The sequence below is a fragment of the Melanotaenia boesemani genome, chromosome 1 (assembly GCF_017639745.1).
Source record: "Melanotaenia boesemani isolate fMelBoe1 chromosome 1, fMelBoe1.pri, whole genome shotgun sequence".
NCBI classification, from domain to species: Eukaryota; Metazoa; Chordata; class Actinopteri; order Atheriniformes; family Melanotaeniidae; genus Melanotaenia; species Melanotaenia boesemani.
In genome coordinates this window covers 5,247,939-5,270,978 of record NC_055682.1, presented here as the reverse complement: position 1 = coordinate 5,270,978, position 23,040 = coordinate 5,247,939, and the positions used below count along the sequence as shown (strand labels likewise).

Below are 23,040 nucleotides of genomic sequence, written 5' to 3'. Positions count from 1 at the left end.
CTGCAAGTGGAATTCTTGTCTTTCTGTTGTATTAAGCAGCTTGTTTTAACCACACTCTTTATTTCTGTTAATTACACAGACATATTTCTGTAAAAAATTTAATTTTAATCTCCTTTAATTCTTTTCTACACACTTGACTTTTTTTATAGGTTGGTAAAGAAAACAATTAGAAGTTCTAAGTTATTAGTTTTTAAACCCTCTTGTAAGAAACATCCATCCCACACTGAGGCGTCGGTGAAGAAAAGCAAATACCTTCGCAAAAGCTGCAGCCGTCATCTGCACCCTGCCTTCATCAGATGCGTATATCTTCAGGTCGTGTCTGTAGGTGCTGTGTAGCCGCAGTAACCCACAGCCTGGAAATCCAGCATAGTCACCTGAAAATAAAACATGCACAACGCATCCACACAAGAAAACTGAACATGGTGCAAAAAAAAGAGCATATTCATAGAAGTTAATATGACATAGTTAGTAGTCATGACTAAGTCATGAAACTATATATATCTTGATACAATCATTTAGGTCACTATATAATAGAAACTTATCTAAAATAGATCTGGTACGGTAGCATAGGTATTTACGCAGACAGTTATAAAACGTTAAATCAATTAATTCCTTAATTTTGTGGTTTGATTACTGTGTATTGTAACTGAAACAAGCCAGTTTATGGAAGTTTAGTCCCACTTTTTGTGTCTCTCTCCTCCTGCCGCTCAGTCAGACCTTATATGGTCCAGTGTCTGCTGAGTGTGGGACTCATGGTTGTGGTTTGAATGTAGGAGCCTTTTCTAAATGGTAAGTGGACTGTACTTATATTTTTCACTGGGGGGGTTCACATGTGCATCCATCTCACCTTGTCCTCCAGGATACATGCAACGAAAGGCTCTGCCCAGCTCCTCAGCCTGCACTCTGCCGGCAGGCGTCAGTTCTCCTCCCCACTTCAGAACCAGCAGCAGAGAAGGACCTTCCTTACGTGTGTCTTTAACAAAAAACAAAACAGAAAGTGGTAAAGAATTGAGCAGTCTGAAAAGGTATACATCATTTTAACTTGAAAAACTTTTTAAAAATAAAATCTCTTCACCTTCTTCTTCACTTGAGGTTTTAGGCTGCCCATGGGGCAGGTAAGTTAGCTGCACTTTTCTGTTGATCCCTGAGAAGTGGCCATACCTATAAGCAGGAATACAAAAAAAAAAAGTTTACGGTCTTTAATATTTTGTCGTAAAGGTAAATGATTTGAATGAGCGTTTTGGCAAACCCTGACCAAAACATATTTCTTTGACATCGATCTTGCTTCAACACCGTAAAGGACGTCTGCTAAGCACTGCAGGCTTATCAGCCACAGCACAGCAGCTGATGAGGGGGCTATGTACCACAGATGGTGACCTTTCTAAAACACATTTGTCATAATCACATGAGAAAGCCAAAGACAAATTTAGGAAACATTTTCCAACCATGACACCTACTACATACCTCCATCTTGGCTCTTGCATTGGACAGAGGTGCACGATTGTTCCCTATTCATATATGTATATACATACGTGTATGTGTATATATATATATATACATATATATATATATATATATATATATATATATATATATATATATATATATATACACAAACTTCTGGTAATGATCAAGATCACCTTTAATTCAGTGCTGATGCTGCATGAGGTTATAATTTTCTCATGCTAGAAAAGCTGTTTTGTTTAGTTTTTTTTAGCTGGTCTGAAACTACGTGCAGCCGTGACCCAAAACGAAGTTAAATGAAAATGAGATCAGGGATTAGTGGTAGTGACATGACCTGGTTTACTTATGCCTTACATTTCCAGAACAGTCTTCAGCTGCTCCAGTTTAGACTTCTTCTCTTCAATCTCACAATCATTGTGTTGTCCCAGTTCTGCTAGCAGCTGCCGTGTGATGTCCAGCACCTCCTGTTGAGATTCAGAGTAACAAGCCATCAGAAGTATTACCAGCAAACATTCACACACTGTGAATTATGGGCATTAGGCTTGGTCATTTAAAACCAACTGATTTATTATTACCTGCAGCTGTTTTGGCTTCTTCAGTTTTAATTTCCCAGTTTTGTATCCGCCATATTTTTCAAATAGATCAAAGAACCTGGATGCATCAAAGACATAAAAATTACTATAAAGTTTAATTATTTTTTTCAGTAAACAGGGAGGTGATAAGACAGAGATGACACACATGGGGTTTCGAACTTCCATCTTCATCTTCTGTTTGGGCGTTCTGTCTCCGTGACGAATGACAGCGATGACACAGCGCAGCTCCATCCTGAGGGGTTTTAGTAGAGATTAAAACCAACAGTCCCATTTAAACCACAACTGCTCCCATATTTATCACTGATCTATAACAGTGTTATGAATTACATGGTCCCTGAGGTGGTGGGAACAATAGGGATGTCTTCTGCCTCAGTTGGGATGGACCAAGGTATCTGAAACTGAGGAGCCAGCTCACGCATCACAATATTCCTGAAAGTTGAGCAGACAGACAAACTTAAATCAACAAAGCAGTCACAGGTTAATAAGAACAGCTTCCTAGGTATGGCAAAAACTGGAGCTGGTACCCAAGGATCTTTGCACAGTCGTCGTAGTATTTCATTGAGTTCTTGACGAAACTGAAACCATTGACATCACAGACATAGGAGTGTCCGTTGGCTCGGAGAAGGTCAAAGCCACACACGGTTTGCTGCAGGAAAAGGAAACCAGTCCAAAGTTCTTACTCCACATCAAATATAAAGTATACTGTAACAGCTAATCTCACTTTCCCCACCTTGAATGCCAAGCACACTTTACGAGCAACCAGTTTCTCCATCGCTGAGAGCATGACGGGGTAACGGACCTCCTTTCCTTCGCTGTCTCTTTCCACCTTCCCATCCAGAGCAGGGGACTTCCGGGCCTCAGCATGAGCGTAGTCGGGCCCCACAGTGTAAACCTGGCATCACACAAGCACCCGCAACCGCCACACAGCTGATTTCACATCTTTGGAAGTGTATTATTTCTTTATTGTTAAGAGGGGTTAAAGCAAGAGATGACTTAACCCGTTTTTCCCCCCTTGATTCACGACTTCAACACTAAACATATGATTTGATGTCCGTTTCCCTTTTGGACCGACTGACATTAACCAAGGAGTAAACATTACCGTCTACAGCAGCGAGAGGGCGCTCTAGACTTGTGATAACCACAGTATTTGCTGCTCCTGTACCACTGAAGAAATTAACTAAAACATTAACTTAAAGACAACTGAGAAAGACTGAACATAAATAAAATGCCCCCCAAAATCCTATTCTGCAGATTACAAACTGCAGGTAGTAAAATACGCAGTTAAAAACTGTAATCCAGCAGCAGTTGGCGGAGTTGTTCAGAAGCGACACCGAGGATGAAGAATTCAATGGATTCAGGGATGTGGAATGAGACTGGGAGCTTGGTGAACTTGCTTACTGGTAACTTGCTTGTTGGAGTCGCTGGCTTGTTCAGCCTCTCAAGTATGTTCTTTATACTATTTTGAAACTAAATAAATGATCGTGGTGCACCGTCATGGCAAAATAAAAGTCGCCATGCCTTTAGAATTATATTTTTTTCCCCAGATGTTACAAATGTAAATTCTACTGTATGAATAGAAATGCAAATTATTTAATTTTGAAAAACAAGCACTGGAGTTTCAACTTCCTGTGCAGTTCTACTGCAGCTCGCTTGAGAGTGACGGCAAAGAGGCAACAAAGCGGAGTAAAGCTGGTCACATACGCCACGAGAAGCAAGAACTTTGTTCTTGTTCTCAAGGCTGTTTAAAAAAAGTTTGCTTTGGTTCAGTTAATTCATACTCCAGGAGAAGCTTGGTCCGCGATGGGGTGGGAATAACTGCGGGCGGGATGTCTGTGTCTTTATGTGCAATGAACGACTGACCCGGTTATTTCATATTTAATGTGAAACTCCGTCGGAGCAGGGCGGGGTTGTGCATGCAGCGGTGTCGGCGTCATTAAATGCCAAATGTGATCTAAACACTTTCGTACTTTCTCATCACCTCAATCAGCTGATCATTAAGTGTAATAAGGAGACTATCACAGGTTAAAGGAGGAGGAAAACCTGGTGTTATGTTAACATACCGGACACATATTCAGCCTGTTGTTGTAGTTGAATTACTCGCCTTTCCACATTAAATGTTTGTTCTTGGTCTTGAATTTTGTGAAATAGATTTAGAAATAAATGCGAGTTATAGTCCAGTGCGACTTTTTTTTTTTTTTTTTTTTTTAATATTTATTTATTTTTCCTCTTTATGACAAATTTATGACTGATGCAATTTATACTCCGAAGTGACTAATAGTCCAAAACATACCGTATTTACAGGCCACTGCGTTTCGTAGCAACTTCTGCAATGTCAGGCTGATGTCTGAACATTTCTTCAGCATCAGTTTTTAAAAACTAAACAACCTCATGTTAATCATCTTGTTTAAATGACGGAGTGTCATTCAACTTTAAAGAACTTTATTATACTTTATTTACTATACGATTCTTTTCTGCCGGAATGCGCACATACACACATGTGAGCACACTACCTCTAGCAGACAGTGTGTGTCACAAAATATGTGGCATCAAGTTGAAAACCTTGAAAACCTGCAGGACAGCAGCCCTGAAGGACCGACATTGGACACCCCTGTCTTACACCACTGGTAGATTAACACAATGTATCGATCCCCCACGTTAGCGCACGCATGAATTTCTTAAATTATCTCTTTTTTTAAAGTCTGCAACTCTGTATGCCAGAGATCTGGCATGGTGCAGCAATACTTATAGTTAATAAACAATACAGTTTATAAACAATGCTAAGTGCATACTCTACCTTAACATCAGTGCCATCTGTTGGCATGAACTCTTCATAGATGTAGGAGCCCGTCTTCCTCACGCTGCTCTCCGGTGAGTAGACGCTGCTTCGGCTCCCAATCTACATAAACGGAGGGTTGAGTTGATCCTTCTGTCTAGCACAGGCTGAACTGGGCCAATAAAACAACAGTACACTCTCTACAACATCCATCAGAGTCTGAATGAAAGCCTGCAGGTCCACGTTTGACAGTAGAGTCCCTGATTTATGATAACACACTTTTCTGTTTGACAGCAACGGCCTCGTAGCATTTATGGGAGAAGCTCATAAAGGTGAAGGTTAATGCTCGGTGCGCACTAGTCTGCTCACTTGATCAACGGCTGAGGTTATTACCAAACACATGAAAGCAAAGTGAGCATTCAGAAAGTCAAGGCTAGCCCTGCACCTGTAGCACTTCCCAAATGTAACATGAGAGTTGTTACTGAGGACACACACGAGCACTTGGATGGCTCCAAGGGGCGGGGGGATTTGGAAATGTTTGTGTTGTTTGTTTCCTCCCATCTACTACCTGAAGTATGAAGCCACAACTGGGGAAAAAAAAAAAAAAAGATATAAAGGACCTTTCTGAAGAGTCGCTGGCTGCCACCACCTGCAGAGGTGGGGTAGTAGATGTAGACGTTGTGGTCCTCAGCACAGACAGGCTTCTCAACAAAAGGTTTCTGGAATATTTCTCCGTTCACCTCCACGTGGTCCTCTCCTTCCACCAGGTTACACTCTAAGAAACACGAACAGAACAAATGTTGCCGTTCACCAGGCAGCCCTTTTTTTTCTCTCAATAATATACACAGATGATGTTTGACCCACAGTGTTTACACTTGAGCCCTGTGAAGCAGCTCTGCACTCTGAAACATGTGACACTGATTTTAAAGACGTCACTTCTGTCAGACATGTAAAATATCTGATAGCTCATCTCTCCAGGGTCTGTGTCACTCTGTAAAAACAAGGATTGAATGCCAGAACCATCATATCACAGCACGTAAGTGTGGGACACTTGGGACTGCGGTGTGTTAGATACTAAATTTATCCGAGAGCTCAAATAAAACTGAAGCCCTCTTAAATAAAAGCTGACAGGATGCTCCAGCGTAAAACTTTTAAGGTCTTTAACTCAACTTTTTACAAAAGAAATAAAACATTTAAGGATGAATTAAATCTTTTTTTAAATAAGCAGTGTGATAAAAATATTTCTGAATATAAAAAGCTTGCTGGCAGCAGACGAACCATCTGGTTTATCTGGGTCACGGTTCAGCACAGTATAACGTGGGAGATCAATCCCTTCCTCCTGCAGGATGCGATACACCTCTCTCCTGTTAAAAATAAATAAAGTGCCATGAACAAATTGCTACATTCTCAAATGTATCTCTGCATGAATTCATTTCTTCTTTTAATTGAATGGACAGACCTGTCCTGTATGTAGTACTGCATGTTCAGGTCATTTATTAGCAGAGGGTTTCTCAGTTTGGCATAGCTCACTGCCTTATCCAGCGGGAATCCTGGAGTTTTGCACATGCAAAAGAGACAAACAAATCAAAGCTGGTAAACTGTAAACAAAAAGGAAACATGTCCGCTCAAACTTATTGCTAGTCTGACATTTTTAGAGGAAACAAACACATGAATCATGCCGGTATGCTCAGAAACACTGACTCAGCACTGCAACATAGTTCTGTTATTGCTTTAGAAAATACTTTCTTTAGAGACATAATTCCTATATGACACACAAAGAAGTGCAAAGCGTGTTTTGACATTTGGCTCGTGTAAATGTGTATGTACCCTTGGAGTGGAAGGAGATAAGGCAGTCACACAGAGGCCATTTGTCCACAGGCTCATTGAGGATAACGTCCTCAGGGAAGATTACCACGGTGATGTACTCAAACCTGCACAGCCTCTCCAGGATCTGGGTCATTGGCTTGGACTTGGACTTCTTCATCATGCAACAGATCCCCACCACGATCTGTTGCTCTGGGGGCTTTACATGAGAGAAAACAAGAACAGCAAACTTTTAACTTGTTAAGGCCTAGCTATAATTTTAGAAAAAAAACAAAAAAACAAAACAAAACAAAAAAAAACACCTAAAAAGACATTCCCAAAGAAAATGCTCTACAATAATAAGATTCATATACATGTTCTTGGTGTCTAAGGACATCTAAAGACCTCAGAAAATGTATTCCTAGCGTAAAAAACTTTGTCTGTTACTGTGCATTACTAAATTTCAATGAAACAGAAATGTAAAAATTTCTATCCTCACCTGTTTCGTCCTTGACAATAAATGTTAACTTTAATTCATGCTTGCACTAGAGGTGGGACTTAATTATGATTAAATAATTACAAAAGAATTAGCGATCTAAATAAATTAACGCAGTTTGCATTCCAAACAATGCGAAACGTTTGTCAGCACGCGGTTTCTGGTACACCGATAACGACGCAAAAACAGAGCTTCACTGATGTGAAAGAACGCAACGTTTACTCTATTCAATGAGTAGCGGTGCTGACTCAGGCCCCTCCCCCTTTCATAAGTGTTCAACAGCTTTGGCCCTCGCACAGTCCCAGCTCCAGGGCAGGAGATGTTCACCTCTGCTCCACGACCAGACTCAAACGTGCTGCCTGCTAATCCCGCCCTGGCTTACTGTCATACATAATGCCTTTTAACAAAGAGTGTGGAGGAAAATGTGGTAGACTCTTACCACTCCTTTACACCGGGTGCGTGTGCGCCAAGTTACGCTTCACCACGGTTTTGTTCCGACCTCAGTTGCGAGGCAATCTAAGCTGGGAGGGTCTCAGGTGTGGTGCGCCCGCGAGTGCAGTCCACCTAGCAGGACCCGTAAGATCACAAAATCACAGGAGTGGAGAATCTTGTGATTAACTTCCAGGATAAACATCTTGTCGTCTATGATGACAAAAAAAAAAAAAAAAAAAAAAAAAAAAACCCTGACCGGTTAAACACGTAATGCTTACATTGTTCAGCAGCGCAAATTTGCATGTGAGCTTTTTTTTTGAAAAATATCGGAAGCTTTTACACTGCTCCCGTGTCTGATTTCCTGTCAGCCCCTATCTGAACTGTGTAAGTGACGCATTCTGGGCGTGTCGTCCGTCAAAAATAGACTCGGCGCGTAAATTTAAAGGAGAGCGCTTTAGGAACGCTTCCAATAAACACTGCAGTGCGCCCGGTGGAAACCAAACCATTGACTAAATTAGCTGCGAATAGCAGCGGAGGCCGCGGCGCAGCCGTAACTTGGCACACGCACACCCGGTGTAAAAGAGGAGTTAATCAGAGAACAGCTGGACTTACTTAAAATGAGACTTCAACTTTAGGTCTATTCATTTTTCACCTTCGGCCTGAACAATAGGGTCTGAACTCTGAGCAACAGTTCAGTAAACCGAAAAACTAAAAAATAAACACCACTGTCCTGTGTTATTATTCTTTTATAACAGGTGATAAGATTAAATGATGTGCACTGCATACGCACTCAAAATATAACAGATTTCTTAAGTAAAAATGTCTACACATATTAGCAACTTAAAAAAACTTCCTATTCCTTCAGAAAAATAAGTAAAAAGCTCTCATTAATCTATAAGAATTTACAGCCTCTTCAAGTTGTTTCTGTTATCATTAATAAACAGGACTGATTGTAAACCTCAAGTCTGGTCTGTTCCTGTTGCTCCTATCCAGATAATTCACCACTAACATTATTTATACCTCACAACTAGACAAATTACTTTGTTTGGGGATTTACAGCAACTCCTTTCTGCTAAATTTCTCATGAAAGAATAAAATTTCTAATTAGTGTAGGGCATCTAAAAAAAACAAAAACAAAACAAAACAAAAGCAAAAAGCACACACTAAAGAAAGAGTCTCTCACCGAGTCTGTGTCTTCATCGTCCTCATACAGCTCCATGTCTGTCCTTATGCTACCTTCCACGACCTCGCTCTCATCGTCCTCGCAGCCCACGAAGAATCTGGGAGCGCCACGCCGGCTCTCACCCGGGCTGTTGGGCTCTGACATCACAATCCCCCACGGCAGCCGTTAGTGTCCCACCGCGCCATCGTACACCAACACACCGCCGGAGCGGGCCGCCGATGGGAGGACGTGAGGCCTGGGGAGAGGGAGTCCACTCCACTTCAGCTGCGCAGCAGAGCTGGCAGAAGGCGCCAAAAGCAGAGCAGCGAGATGAAACTGGGCGAGACGCTTACATGTAAAACTATATGAGGGAAACTGCTCTGCTGGTCAGTCCGCTGTAATGATGTTTGTCTACTTTCTTCTTCTTCATTCAGCAAATTCACATCTTATGTGATGTGCTTGGGTCATCAGCAATAAAAAATTAAGCTTCAGTTATCTGATGACAGTCCTTTCCTCCATTTGTATGCAGGATTAAGAGTCCTAGAAGAACACAAAATAGAAGAACCATTATCTCTGCATGCAAAATGTTGTATTTGTTTTGTCATTAAAATCATTGTCAGTTCTTGAGAAACGTTACTCTGCATTTCCTGTTTTCATTTAGCTTTTGTGCCATCTTTTCAATCTCATACACTTGCTACTCCCAGGTTATTTTTCTTTATGTGAACTATTAGGAAGGATCAGATAGAATTATTAAAGTAACTTTAAAGAATTCTATTTTTATAAAGCAACCAAAAACAAAAAGATCATAATGCAAATATTACCCTTTGTTTTGACCAACAACTACATCCAGATAACTCCTACTACAAACTGAAGTCTGGTGCAGCATCAGCTTTGATCTGCATTCCCACCACCACTTAACATCAGCCAGTCACAGAAACAAAGCACGTCACACTGTAGACAAACCACAACTGATCACTAACCTCTCACACATTCATCTGAGCCAACAATCCACTTCACCGTGGTCTGGGGTGACTATTTGCAGTAGAAAACATTGTTATTAGAGCAAGCAACCTAGCGAGAGCTCAGCTGAGACAATAAACAAACACAACTGTCCAAACCCACAGAGATTTCAGAGTCATGGAACGCAAATATGTGTTCCAAAAAAGGCCAATTCCACCCCAGAGGATTTTTTTTCCTCAAACATCTGTGACCTGAAAACTGAGCACCCTTATGAAACATTTTATGAATTTGCATGAATAAAACACTTTTAATAACAGAAGAAATTATCAAAATAAGAAATTGTGCAGCACCTTTAATTGAACATATCTCTTAAGAAAAAATGGGCTATTTTCTGGTAGTGTTGCTGTGAGTGATACAGAAAGATATCAAACTTACCATATCAAACCTATTTTTATAAAGCTCCTTTCATGCCACAGGCAACACAAAGTGCTTTACATGATTAAAAACATTTATGCATATTAAAAACAAAAAGTGGGAATACATAATGATAGAAACACTCACCAAAATATTTCTCACACAGCCGCATGCACGCACACACACACCAAGCACCCCCCCCTCCCCATTTTATACAAACATGATTCTTTTATTTCTGTCTCAAACTGAATGTTATTATAAAATACTAAAAGTGATAAACATCTGGCCTGGTGCTGCTGTGAGGAAACAATATCAGTGTCATGGGAATCCATCCACACCAGGGGCCATTCCACCCATGTCCAACAGCAGCAACCACCCCCATCAGGACAGACAGGGGCCCACACCACAGCCGAAAGGCTGCAGTGCAGGGCCCCACCCACCGATAGGTGCAATCACCACGGCAGCAGCCCCCAGACCGAGCAGGCAAAACCCCCAGCATCGACGATCCCCATGAGGAAAACACTGGAGTTAAAATTAAAATGAATTAAAATTAAATAATTTTAAGAAACAATAAGAACAGCTAAGACTGAATAAATAAATAAGAAGTAATAAAGTTGAGTAAAATTAAAATAAAATAACGTGAAATAAAATTATGTAAAATAAATTAATTTCAAATAAAATGTAGTTAAAAGCTAAGCTAAAAAGGTAGGTCTTAAGCCTCTTTTTAAAAACATCGTTTGCAGCCCTGAGGCCCTCTGGCAGACTTCCACAGATGAAGGCCGTAACAACGGAAAGAGGCCTCCCACTGGAACAACTAAAAGGCCAGTACCAGAGGACCTCAGGTTTCATGACTTAAAAGAAGGCCCGATACTAGCGGTCTCCAGGTCTGGTCCTCGAGGATCGCAGTCCTGCAGGTTTTAGATGTCTCCCTGATCCAACACATATGATTCAAATTAAATAGCTCTCCTCAACAGCCGGTTAAGGTCTACCCAAGCATGTTGACCCATCAATCTGATTCAGGTGTGCTGCAGCAGGAAACATCCAAACCCTGCAGGACAGCGGCCCTTTATGATTGACTCTGAACACCTAGGGTGATGAGATAAATCTCCTACAGTTATTGTACATAAACATTAAATAAAGACATTGCCAAAGCTAATTTTTAGCAATTTATTAATATGAATGTAACCTCTCCATCTTGACTGTGTGTATTACATACAAGGCCTTAGAAAGAAAAAGAAGTAAAGAAAGGGTTAACTGTGGTCTGTGACGATTACATACGTCATTTAACAGCAGCCTGCTACACACATACTGCTCTGAAATTCATTCTTATTCCCGTTGTGATGTTGAGTTGATCTAAAATAAACACATTCCATAGCTCAGTGGATTAGTGTTTCAGAGCTTGATTATAACAGTTAATCTCCTCTATTACACCTGCTCACTCAGCCCAGCAACAGGGCCTGAACTCCATCTGAGGACACTGAGGTCATGTCCTCTATTTTTGAATTGGACTTTGGGGATTTAGGTGGCCGGGGTGCAGCTAACATTCCACAGTTTAATGCAGAGCAGAGCTCTTCTTGAGTGAAAGCCTTTTAAAGAGCTTAACAGACAGTATTTTTTCATTTTTTAAAAAACTTAGTCTTTGAAACAATATCACTGGATTGAGGTTTTCATCACAATTTAAAATATAACTTTACCTGAAAAATTTATTTTGTCTTAAGTCAGAAAAAAAGAGAAAAAAGCACCCAAATTAAACTTTCTAATGTCTTATATAACTTACAACCCCCAAAATAGACTAGGTGTCTAACAACTAATTATCAAAACAGATTAATATTTTGTTTCTTTGTTCTTTAAACAAGTAGACAAATCAAATAACCATTACAGCTCTAGGGCTAAGACAGCTGGAGTGGGAAGATGACCTTTTTTTTAACATTCACACGACAACAAATAAACAACTTGCACTGCTAACTCTGATCCTCAGGAGCAAGAGTTCAGGAAAGGAATGTGCATGAGACTATATTTTATTTATATGGTAAATATGTAACCAGTGTTAAAGATTTGTCTCAATTAAATTTAATTTTCTTTCACAATCTGACCTCATAAACCTTTTAACCCGGCCTTGAACCAGATAACCAGGACTGACGGACGTTTGAGTTGAACCATAGCAGTGATTTGCATATTCAATTTCCTTCTTAATGAAGTCTCATACCAAATAGGTTTAAGAATCACAAATTAAATAGGAGGCATATTAAAAACAGCATGAAAAGCTGTTCTTTGCAAACTATGTCCAGACTATTTATAAAGGTTTGCACAATTCAAGAAAACAAATACTGTTAAATAAATGAATATGGCTTTATAATATTGAATGGTACTGCTGCTAATGCTTTTTAATGTTGAAGAACTTTTTGGTCTAATAATAATGTAAATTACAGTTTTCAGAGAAGCTGACAATATGGACATCTCTGTATACGGCAAAACAAAAATAACTAGTAATTTATTCAAGGTGAAGCTTAATTTTCCTTTTCCTCATCATGAAATATGGGCACGTACAAGATGTAAGCTTCTGCAAAGGACTGCTGTAAACTTAATATCTTTGGGGCAAAACAAAACATTTTAAGGTGTGACTTTGAGTTATAGGAAATTATAACAATATAATATCCTGACTATTTAAAAAGGAATTATTACTTTGTTTTTATTTGAAATAGTCTATAGGACAAATAAAAACTGGGATATCAACTTTCAAAATGGGAAACTTGTATTATTGATGGATTGTACATTTTCACGAATGTTTATTAACTTCTCACAGCCCCAAAGGGGCCAGACAGCTTTACCTTTAAGACATTAGGATACCATGACATATATATGAAAAAACAGGATGCTCCACATTCACCGGTTTCTAAAACTTGCAACTCCGTTTCTTGCAGAACGGGAGCAATTTCATTTATAACAGTTTGCACAAGTCCGTTGATGTACTAAAACCTAAATAAAAATCAAAACCATTCAATGGTCATAGATACAGATAAGAAGATCCTACACGATAAGCTCAATTTCAGAACACTACCATGCACCTAAGAAACTGTCAACAGCTTCCTTACATTTTGTAATGTCATATTTAGCCCTTGTTAGCTCAGGTTAGCATCCAGCTAGCTAGCCGGCGGTTTGGCAACGTAAACAAGCCTTTCGAGGCCATTTTGTGTGCATTTGAAGCAAATACGCAATAATTACGCTATTGCCAAAACTAACGTTTTTGCACTGCATGCCTGTCAGTGGTTACCAATGACAAAAATAAATTCACGAACTCACGATGTGGCTAAAGGATTTTTGCAGTTGCCTTCGACTCGCTTCCTTCACTCTTGACAGTTTGCACAAAACCAATTTTTTTCTTTTTCAGTTTGACACACAGATGATCGACGTCCAAATCAACCAATAGTAGAAGAGAATCTCTCAGCAGAGGCGTGACATGACAACCCAATGAGCCAATAAGCGCCGAGAAAACCAGAAAAAGGATCAACTACGGTCCTGAGGAGAGAAAGAATGGCAGAGACCTCTAGCGGTGGAAGTGGAGAGTGGTCAACAGAGATGTTTCAACTATTTGATTTATTTTACTTTTATCTGCATCAAAATGGAAATAACAAACTTTTTAGAACCCTGACTAATCTTTAGAAAGCACTTTACACAAAATGTGGTAATGAAATCAATCTGCTTTGATATACAGAAGAAAGATTTTAAAATGTAATTCTGGATGGCTGTAGTTAACTATCCTTTTAAATACATTAATCCTGATCCCATTTAATCTGTTATGGCTGAACATGTCATCTCAGGAATTTGTCATCTTATTGTAGAAGTTATCATTTTAATTCTATTGATTTATTCTATATACAGTGTCTCGCCTAAGTGAGTGCACACCTCACATTTTTGCAAATATTTTAGTATATCTTTTCATGAGATAACATAATATAAATTCAACTTTGTTATACAGAATATCAAACTATGGAAACTAAACTTTGATATTCTGTATATCAAAGTTTAATTTCTATAGGGTTGTCCCAAGAAAAGATATACAAAAATATTTGCAAAAATGTGAGGGCTGTACTCACTTATGTGAGATACTGTAGGTGTGAAGGCTGCTTCGAACACAGAGGCACAGTGAAAATCCTGGAGTAATTTAATTATCCAAATATTTATAGTACAATGGAGATATTTGGCAAGCCAAAACTATTTTTTCTCTGTCGTTTTTCCTTCATTCGTTTGCATGAATTTGCGTTTAGAGATTATAATTTTTGGATAATGCAAATGAACATCCTGCATTTGAGTGATCCCGTGTTTGTCTTTGTTTTTGCAGCTCTTATCCTCCATCTCTGGCATGCATGTGGTTCCCTGTCGGCACACTGATGGTTCTTTTTGTAGGAGCCTCATTTTTGTTGGCAGTACATACCCATCTTCAAACATCTAGCCATCTTAACTAAGTGTCCTGCCCTAAGTTCTCATCAAGTTCAGGACCTTTCAAAAAGTCTTGTGTCTTTGTCTGTATCTGTCTCTGTTTTCTCATCAGTCACTGTTGCATCTTCTTTCACATCTTCATCAGCATCTTGGTTAACAAGATCAAAGTAATCCTGATCTGAATCGCCCATGACTCCTTGGACAAAATAACATATTTATATTTCCTGTAGCAGTGTGGTGTTATTAAGTGTAATCAGACAAAACATGAAATATTTTTCTTTCCTCTTAAATGTTCTGGCTGATATTGTGGCTATTTTGAAGGGAAAAGAAAGGAGAATTTCTATTGCTGGAAAGTCCAAGATGTCCTCTTTAGAATACAACAAAGTCTGACAGGGGATCTCAGAAGAGTAAAAGGAGGTATATGCATCTGTGAGCTTAATTACAGGTAACAGCAAAGTAGAAAAGCAGTAATGAGTGGGAGGTAATTATAAAAGTATGAACTGTTGAAAACGTCCAACATTTGCACAGTTGGTCGAGAACTGCTGACACTTATGGAATCCACCAACATGCTTCTTCTTCTCTAACTCAGCATTTTCAACAAGGTGGCCCTCCCCTCCTTCAGCAGAGTCTGCAGAGCAAACTGTCTGCTTGCTGCTTCTGTTGGTGTATGTGCAGCCAACGCTGACGTCAGCATGTCGCAGAGCCACCCTGTGCAGACCAGAGCCTGTCTGACCACTGTGCCAACTGGTCGGTTACATACCTGCGTGCAAGCCAAGTGAGGCGGTCTCAGAGGGCTGTTAGGGTGCCAATGAAAGGAGCATTTTATAAACAGCTGTGCGAGCAGGAAGCTAACAAAGCTCCTCTGTCAGTAAACTGAACACGAGGATAAGGGTGGGCCCACTTCACAAATATTGTCAGTGTGAAAACAGAAATAACTTGAGGCTCTCTGCATTTCTTTTTCATCATAAGCTGCAGTTTGGACTTGTGTTTGAATTGCATCAATAGGCTTTTTTTTTTTTTGCAAAAATCTGACATGTGAGGTGATGAAACAGTTTTCATGATCCTTTCATTACTAGCTTCTGTCACAAAGACCCTCTGTAAGAGAACCCTGCTGCCCTCCGCCCTCATATGGCTTCCATTTGCCAAAGTCACTCTCGGTGACTTTCAGCGGCAGGTCAGATCGGGACAAGAGGTCTCATTATGAAAACAGTCCCAGTCTTTCATTCTTGACTCCAGGCTGCTGCTGGTTGCTTCAGCTTCTGGGCTCCATCAGATGATGATGGATTTCCAGTGTTTGCCAGTAAAATGAGCAGCTTCTCCCACCACTGACTGGCTGTTCATTAAACAAGCTGTTCTTGTTTGTTAACTTGCTCTTAAATCTAGATAAGGAACAAAATGAGTCTTAAAACATTCTTGCAAATCATCTCAATCATTTATTAAAAAAACAAAACAAAAACAAAAACAAAAATAACAGAAGACAACATAAAAAGATCCAAGAGTGCTTTAGAATTAAAGCTGGGGAGTAATTCACCTCTTGGTTATAGAGTGGATACTAGAGTGGCACCTCGCTAGTACTGGGTTGGACCACGTTTTCCTTTAAAACTGCCTTCATTGTTGGTGTGATAGACTGAACAAGGTGTTGGAAACATTCCTCAGAGGTTATGCTCCATATTGACATGACAGTATCACACAGATTTGGATGCACATCCACGATGGGAATCTCCCGTTCCACCACATCCCAAAGCTGCTCTACTGGACTGAGATCTGGTGACTGTGGAGGCCGTTGGAGTCCAGTGAACTCATCGTCATGTTCTAGGCAAGGCAAGGCAAGGCAGTTTATTTATATAGCACATTTCATGTACAGGACAATTCAAAGTGCTTTACATAAAACAAAGATATTACAGATATTTAGAATAGTGAAAGGCATCAACACATAATCAACACATAATCACAATAAAATAATAAATTACATTAAAATGATTAAAAGCAAGATAAGTTAAAAAAAAGTTACCGTGCAGATTTCATGCATAGGCGCATGAGAAAAGAAATGTTTTTAACCTGGATTTAAAAATGTCTACATTTGGGGAAAGTTTAATCTCCACTGGCAGTTTGTTCCATTTGTTTGCAGCTTAACAGCTAAATGCTGCTTCTCCATGTTTAGTCTGGACTCTGGCCTGGACTAGTTGACCAGAGTCTTTGGACCTAAGAGCTCTGCTAGGTTTATATTCTCTGAACATATCACAGATGTATTCTGGGCCTAAACCATTCTGGGATTTGTAAACATTTGAAAGCAGGTGGAGATGATCTGAGCTTTGTGACATGGTGCATTATCCTGCTGGAAGTAGCCATTAGAAGATGCTACACTGTGGTCATAAAGGGATGGACATGGTCAGCAACAATACTCAGGTAGGCTGTGGTGGTTAAACCAGACCACATTGGTACTAAGGGGTCCAGAGTGGGACAAGAAAATATCCCCCCACCATTACACCAGCAACAGCCTGAAATGTTGATCTAAGACAGGATGAATCCATGTTTTCATGATGTTTCCAGCAAATTCTGAGCCTAGCATCTGGATGTGGAGCTCAAATAGAGACTCATCAGACCAGCAACAATTCCCCATCTTCTGTTGTCCAGTGTTGGTGAGTGTGTGTGAATTGTAGCTTCAGTTTCCTGTTCTTAGCTGACAGGAGGCACCCGGTGTGTCTTCTGCTGCTGTGGCCCATCTGCTTCAAGGTTGGACGTGTTGTGTGTTCAGAGATGCTGTTCTGCAGACCTTGGTTGGAACCAGTGCTGATTGGACTTCCTGTTGTCTTTCAATCATCTCCAACCAGTCTGCCCATTCTCCTCTGACCTCTGACATCAACAAGACATCCTGGTCCAGACAACTGCTGCTCACTGGATGTTTTCTCTTCTTCAGACCATCTCTGTAAACCCTAGAGATGGTTGTGTGTGAAAATCCCAGTAGATCAGAACTTTTTAAAATGGTGTAAAAATTATGAAGAGCAGCAATGCTTGTATGTGCTGATACAGGCGAGAAATACCTTCACCTGCATCCTAAAATGTTATGATGAACACTGAATTCTGACCATTACATATTCTTCATTTGGTGAAAAATATTCCTGCTTATTAACCTTAACATTTCACTTTCTTTTACAAGTTTTATTTCCATCAAAACCCAGAAAGAGATGAGGTACAGTGGAATAAAGTTATCTTAACATATATAAACATGCCCTTTATTAAAAAAGAAAAGGAACTCTAGTTTCTGGAAGCCATATAAATAAACATACACAAGACACATGTTTCCAGACCTGAGCAGCAACATGAGTGCCACAGGGTGTTGGGTGAATGCAGGCTGGATGTGGGTGGATGTTGTCTTTTATCAGCTGGGTTTTTTCCACTCCTGCTCATGAGAAGAACGTCTGTTCCAGGAGGGAAACAGTGTTCTGTCAGAAACACCATAAATAAGTCCACAGATTTACAGAGAGAAGTAGACAAACTTAGCCTGCTGGGAAACCTGTAGCTGGACTTTCAGGGACTTTCGTGGGTTCATTCAGTTGAGGAAATGGACAGGACATGACCCAACATTCACTGTATACGTTCAATATAAACAGAGAGAAATACAAAAAGAATAAGACCACCAAACACATTTATTTATTAGCTATAAATATCAACAAAACATTTATAATAATCTCTTACTCTTTTTTAGCACAGCATGAGAATTGTGTGGTTTTTTATCTTAAATATATTTTTAGCCCTTTAATACATTTTAGTCTTTTTAAAATGTTTTAATTACTTTTAGTATTTTTCAGTCTTTTAATTGTTTTTAATCTTGGGCTTTTTTTTGTGTATCTTAATTCTTTAATGTCTTTTCATTGGTTTTAGCCGTTTCATTTCTTAAAGTGTATTTTACTTTTCTAATTCCTTGTTTCTTAGTCTGTTAATTGCGTTTAGTGTATGTTCGTCTTTTCATTTCTTATTGTTTATTTTTTTTATTATTATTTCTTTAATATATTTCAGACATATTAGTGTATTTTGTTTTTTCAAGTCTTTTCATTTAATTTGGAGAGCAGAATTTCTGCCGATGTGTGAAATGTCTTTATGTCTTTATGTGTTAAACAAGGACTTAGGAGTTATTATCACATTAATGCGTTAATTTATTAATGCCATAAATTTTTTTTATTGTGTATTAATCAGTTTTCTTTTTTCCCCCCAAAGTTCTTGCTCCCTGGCTGTGATCACAGAGAAACCCCATGCAGAGGCTGCAGTCCAGGTCTCTTCCTCCATGTCTGGTCCTGCTGCAGCGGTGCGTCTGATGCAATCAGGAGAGAGCGGGTTTATTAACATGAAGAGACATTTTTGTCTGGTTCTTAAGAAAGAAGAAAAAGAACCAACATTTCTCTTTTCCTGTCAAAAGTCATGCAAAGAGACAAAAAATTGTGATTTTTTTTTTGGGGTGAGAAACTGCTCCCAAAAGACAATGAGAAACATATTAATATTATTTATTTTTTTAAACTAAATGTGGTTTTAGTCTGGTGGATATAAGTTTTTGGCAAGACAACAAAGGTGAGACTTTTTATGACCATGTTTAACAAACGTGAAATATAAATTGGGCCTTCTTTTGCCTCCGGTTCAGTAAATCTTGGTCACAACGAGATAAAACTTACAGTTTGGAAATCCAGATCTGAGCTTTCAGTAGAGGAGTTGTTTTTCTGTGTTCATGCCGTCAGGTGGCCACGAGGAGCCATTTTTGTGTTTATATTTTTATTCAGACTTTGTGTACCTGGTCTTTAAAGTGTTTGTTGTTTTAACTGTTTGGTGGTCATAGAGGTTGGTGGTGGTAGATTAACAAAGATCACCACTTCACCAAAGTTCATCCGTTAATCTCTGTAACATGAACCTTGAACTCATCATGTGAAGCATTAATTCTAATTTCCACAGATTTGATCCCACTAAGTTTCTCGCACAACCTCACAGATGCAACTCTCAAACTATTGGGTCAAAGAGTTTTACTAAATCAGATTACCCCAGTTGATTGTACTCAGTCATTCAAGGTCATTTTTCTGAGGCAGTGGCTGCACAAAAAGCCAACTTGTTTGATTTTAGTGTTACTTGCTTTTTGTGGTTTCAAACAAGCAGAAGACAGAAAACTAAAGAAGAACTCACACTGCTTTAATATTTTCTGACTTTTTTCAATTTAAAAAAAGAGCTAATTGTGGAAAAAAAAATCTACTAGGAAAGGTACGGGTCAAACTTAATCTAAATGTTTTTCCCCACTTAACCCTGATTCTGTGAAATCCACATTGCCTCCGTTCCTAGAAAATTTCTGAATAAACATCAGACATTAAATTGAACTTGCTCTATTTGTCATGTTTAAATATTAGAGTCCCACAGGAGGAGCGTTGTGTTCGGCAGGAGTCAGGATTTTGTTTTCTGTTGGAGCCATTCATGAAGAAAATAAACACATGGTAATTTGAAAAGCAGGTTTTCTGAGAAGTTTCTCCAGTGAGCAGACTTCCTGACTGCAGGGAACTTCTCAGGTATCTTTCATTTAATGCCACTTCATGAAAGGATGGTTACGTAGCTCCATGGTTACCAGGCCAGTGGGGTTCACTTACACCTGACTCAGTAAAGCTAATTAATGATCTAAAATGTATTGTTGTATGTAGACAAAATTATTCTGATATGACCTAGTCTGAAAATATAGTCACCATACTTTTAAAGTTGATTCATCAGTAAATTGGAAGGACAAAATAATGTTATCTATGTAGAAAATGTTATACATAATTGAATAATTTTAAAAGAACACAGAATAATGATTAATAATTTCCAGGTATTAATTAACCTACCCTAACTGCAGCACTGATCTCTTCATTGCCAACCCAGTGACTCGAACTTCGGTCCTCCAAGTACAAATCCACCTTTCTAACCAAAAGACCACCATTCTTCCCCATTAAAGGGGTAGTGAACCCTAAAATGTGCATTTTGAGCTGTAAACAACACAGTGTTTCTTAATTGTGATGAAAGCCACCTAAACATTTCTTCACCTCTAGTTAGTCTGACTCATAACGCCCCCTACAGGGTAAAACTTTTTTTTTTATGTTGTGATGTTGAGCCGTACTTGGTGCTTCTCTACGTCACGAGAAAATTTTAAAAACCCACAGCTCCTCCCTCCAGATGCAAATAGGTGGGTCCTCCCTATGCAGGCATAGAAAACCATGCACACCGACCCATCTAAATGGATGTGAACTTATCTGGTGTAGATCTGCTAGTTTCAGATTCCTATTCTTCCACAGAGTCTCAGATGAAATGTTCCTGCAATGAGACGGATTCGTGCTTTTGAAGGGTGTAAATGTAACACTGGACTTTATTCTTTACCTGCTGATCCTCATCTGGTGACAGTTGCCGCAACCTACTGTGAGTCTCCACAGCTTTCCAGAGCTGCTGGAGCTGCTGACAGGCCAGCTAACAGCGCTAACGGCTCAGACTGATACGCACAGGACCACCTTGTTCTTGTGTAGCTGAGGAGATTCTAGAGGGGAAAAGTCTTCCACCTCAAAGACCGCTCTGTGGCGTAGGTGCTTTATGAATCTTGCTTTCCATCTATCTAGTGGCCGCTGAGCTGCTGTCTGTCAATCATTTCTGCCTTTGTATCCCGACCTGCCCACTCTCCGCTTCCTGATAACCCCCACAGCTCCCACCCCAACCCTTGCAGTTTCTGGCATTTTTCTGAATTTGGCAGTGGGTGGAGTTAGGCAAAAAGTAGGGGTGTAGTTCCACTTTAAGACCTCAGGGTGAAATATACTTGAACATAGAAACCTACACACCCAATACATTTGCTCTGCAGTTTTTACATTCATTTTACATACCCCTTTCTTCAGGCTTCCCCCCAAAGCCACGCCTCCAAACCACAGAAACTATGCTCTATGTTCCAGAGGGTTCCCGTTTTCTTTTCTTTTTTGTACTTTGGAGTAGCCTTCCCCGAAACAGTTTTTGTTTTCCGACCCAATAGATGCTCCTTTTCTGCCATAATGTCCCTTACGTTTAAGTGTGACAGTATTTGATGTAGTAAGCTAGCCAAGCTCTGGCTCTCGCTTCTTTGCCTCTACAAGTGCTCCAAGCCTCTGAGAGCGTGTGATTCGTGCACGAGGAGGGGCTGAAGGGGGAGGGACAAATGGCATCACCAACCAATCTTTTATAACGGGTTGGTTAAATTGTTTAGATGGTCTTTATTCAGTTCAGATGTTACACTGAATAAGAGGAAATTTATTGTCTTTCTTGGTGGTAAGGTTACAAGAACAAATAAGCAGGAGTAATGGGCAGGTGGTGCAACTTGAATTATCAAAAGAAACAAAACAGAAAGGGGTCTAGATTGAAAAGAAATAAACTATTTAACTAGGTAAGGTCCAAAACAAAGAAAGAAAACCTGGCTGACTGAATTAACTAATACAGTGCATCATCACCCTCATACTTAAACGTTAAAATAATCTAAATGTGATGCGATTGTGACTCATTGCAATTTCATAGAATTAGTGAAAATAGAGGGAATGTTCATTTTTACATCATTATTAATCACATTTTAACTGAAATCATGATCAAATTATTACGGTGCAATTTTTTTGCAGGAATCTGTACCAAACTAAACAAAATGCCCTTTTAACCGGTTGATGCTTAGTGTCCACTACAGTGGATGCCAATTTAAAGGCTGTTTTCTAGTATATACATTAATGAGAATGATATTTGTAAAAGTAAACTCTTCACTGGACATTAGTTGATCATCGGATACACTGCAACTCACTGTAGAATAAATAAATATATATACTGTACCCCTGCCTCTCTGTTTGCCTCAGCATGTCCTCCTCCCTCTGAACTACCTGACTGCCTTGACTGATACCAATGCATGCTAAAGAAACAAGATTTTAGCCAAATCTCTGTGTTTTTATAATGATTTTACTGTAAAACAGTTATCGTGCTGCAAGCTGTTTTGCTTGGTCATTTGGGCTTTGGTGAAATTCTTACTTTGTCAAACAGTCACTATCCAGTTTTCAGTGTAAAAACAACCCTCGTTGACGCACTACATCTCTAAACATCCTGAAAATGGAAAAATCTGAACATTGTGAGGAACCAAGTGCAGACACAATCTCAGCATACAGGAGAAGTGAGTGCAGCCAGGTCTTCTCCTCCTCTGCCTCGTCTCTGAAACCAGTCACTTTAGTTACTGTACACCACTCTGATGCCAACCTGCAGAGACCAAGTCCAACCCTTAACTTTTCAAATTTAGCATTCCCCTGATCGCTGCAGCCTCTCATTGCAGAGGAAATGGAGTCAGAGGGGTCATTAGACAAAATAATCTGTGCACCATCACGAGTAAACTCAATAGAGTCCAGTCATCAATTACGTGGGGTTGATTTGTGGTGGGTGGCGACAACATTTAAGTGGATGACCTGTAGTCACCGTTTCCTGTTCTGGTAATGCTTAGTGGAAGCTGCCTGAAAGAGAAGCATTGTCT

The 23,040-nt window shown here is 39.6% G+C and overlaps 1 protein-coding gene across 6 annotated transcripts in view; it reads right to left on the bottom strand.

Annotated features, from left to right (window-relative positions):
* ppip5k1a (diphosphoinositol pentakisphosphate kinase 1a) overlaps positions 1-13,477 on the bottom strand; it is a 34,565-nt gene extending 21,088 nt beyond the window's left edge. For 3 of the 6 annotated variants that reach the window (XM_041978980.1, XM_041979057.1, XM_041979124.1), the window contains exons 1-16: positions 13,190-13,378; positions 8,745-9,263; positions 6,658-6,853; positions 6,290-6,380; positions 6,109-6,194; positions 5,451-5,605; positions 4,852-4,953; positions 2,788-2,949; positions 2,582-2,703; positions 2,385-2,486; positions 2,203-2,289; positions 2,040-2,115; positions 1,819-1,928; positions 1,076-1,161; positions 848-973; positions 253-374 (exon numbers count right to left, since the gene is read on the bottom strand). In XM_041978980.1, coding sequence (XP_041834914.1) covers positions 253-374; positions 848-973; positions 1,076-1,161; positions 1,819-1,928; positions 2,040-2,115; positions 2,203-2,289; positions 2,385-2,486; positions 2,582-2,703; positions 2,788-2,949; positions 4,852-4,953; positions 5,451-5,605; positions 6,109-6,194; positions 6,290-6,380; positions 6,658-6,853; positions 8,745-8,888 — 1,767 coding nt within the window. In that variant the 5' untranslated portion in view covers positions 8,889-9,263; positions 13,190-13,378. The other 3 variants (XM_041978901.1, XM_041978855.1, XM_041978768.1) reach the window with 3 other exon arrangements.
* Positions 13,478-23,040: the final 9,563 nt, after the last annotated feature.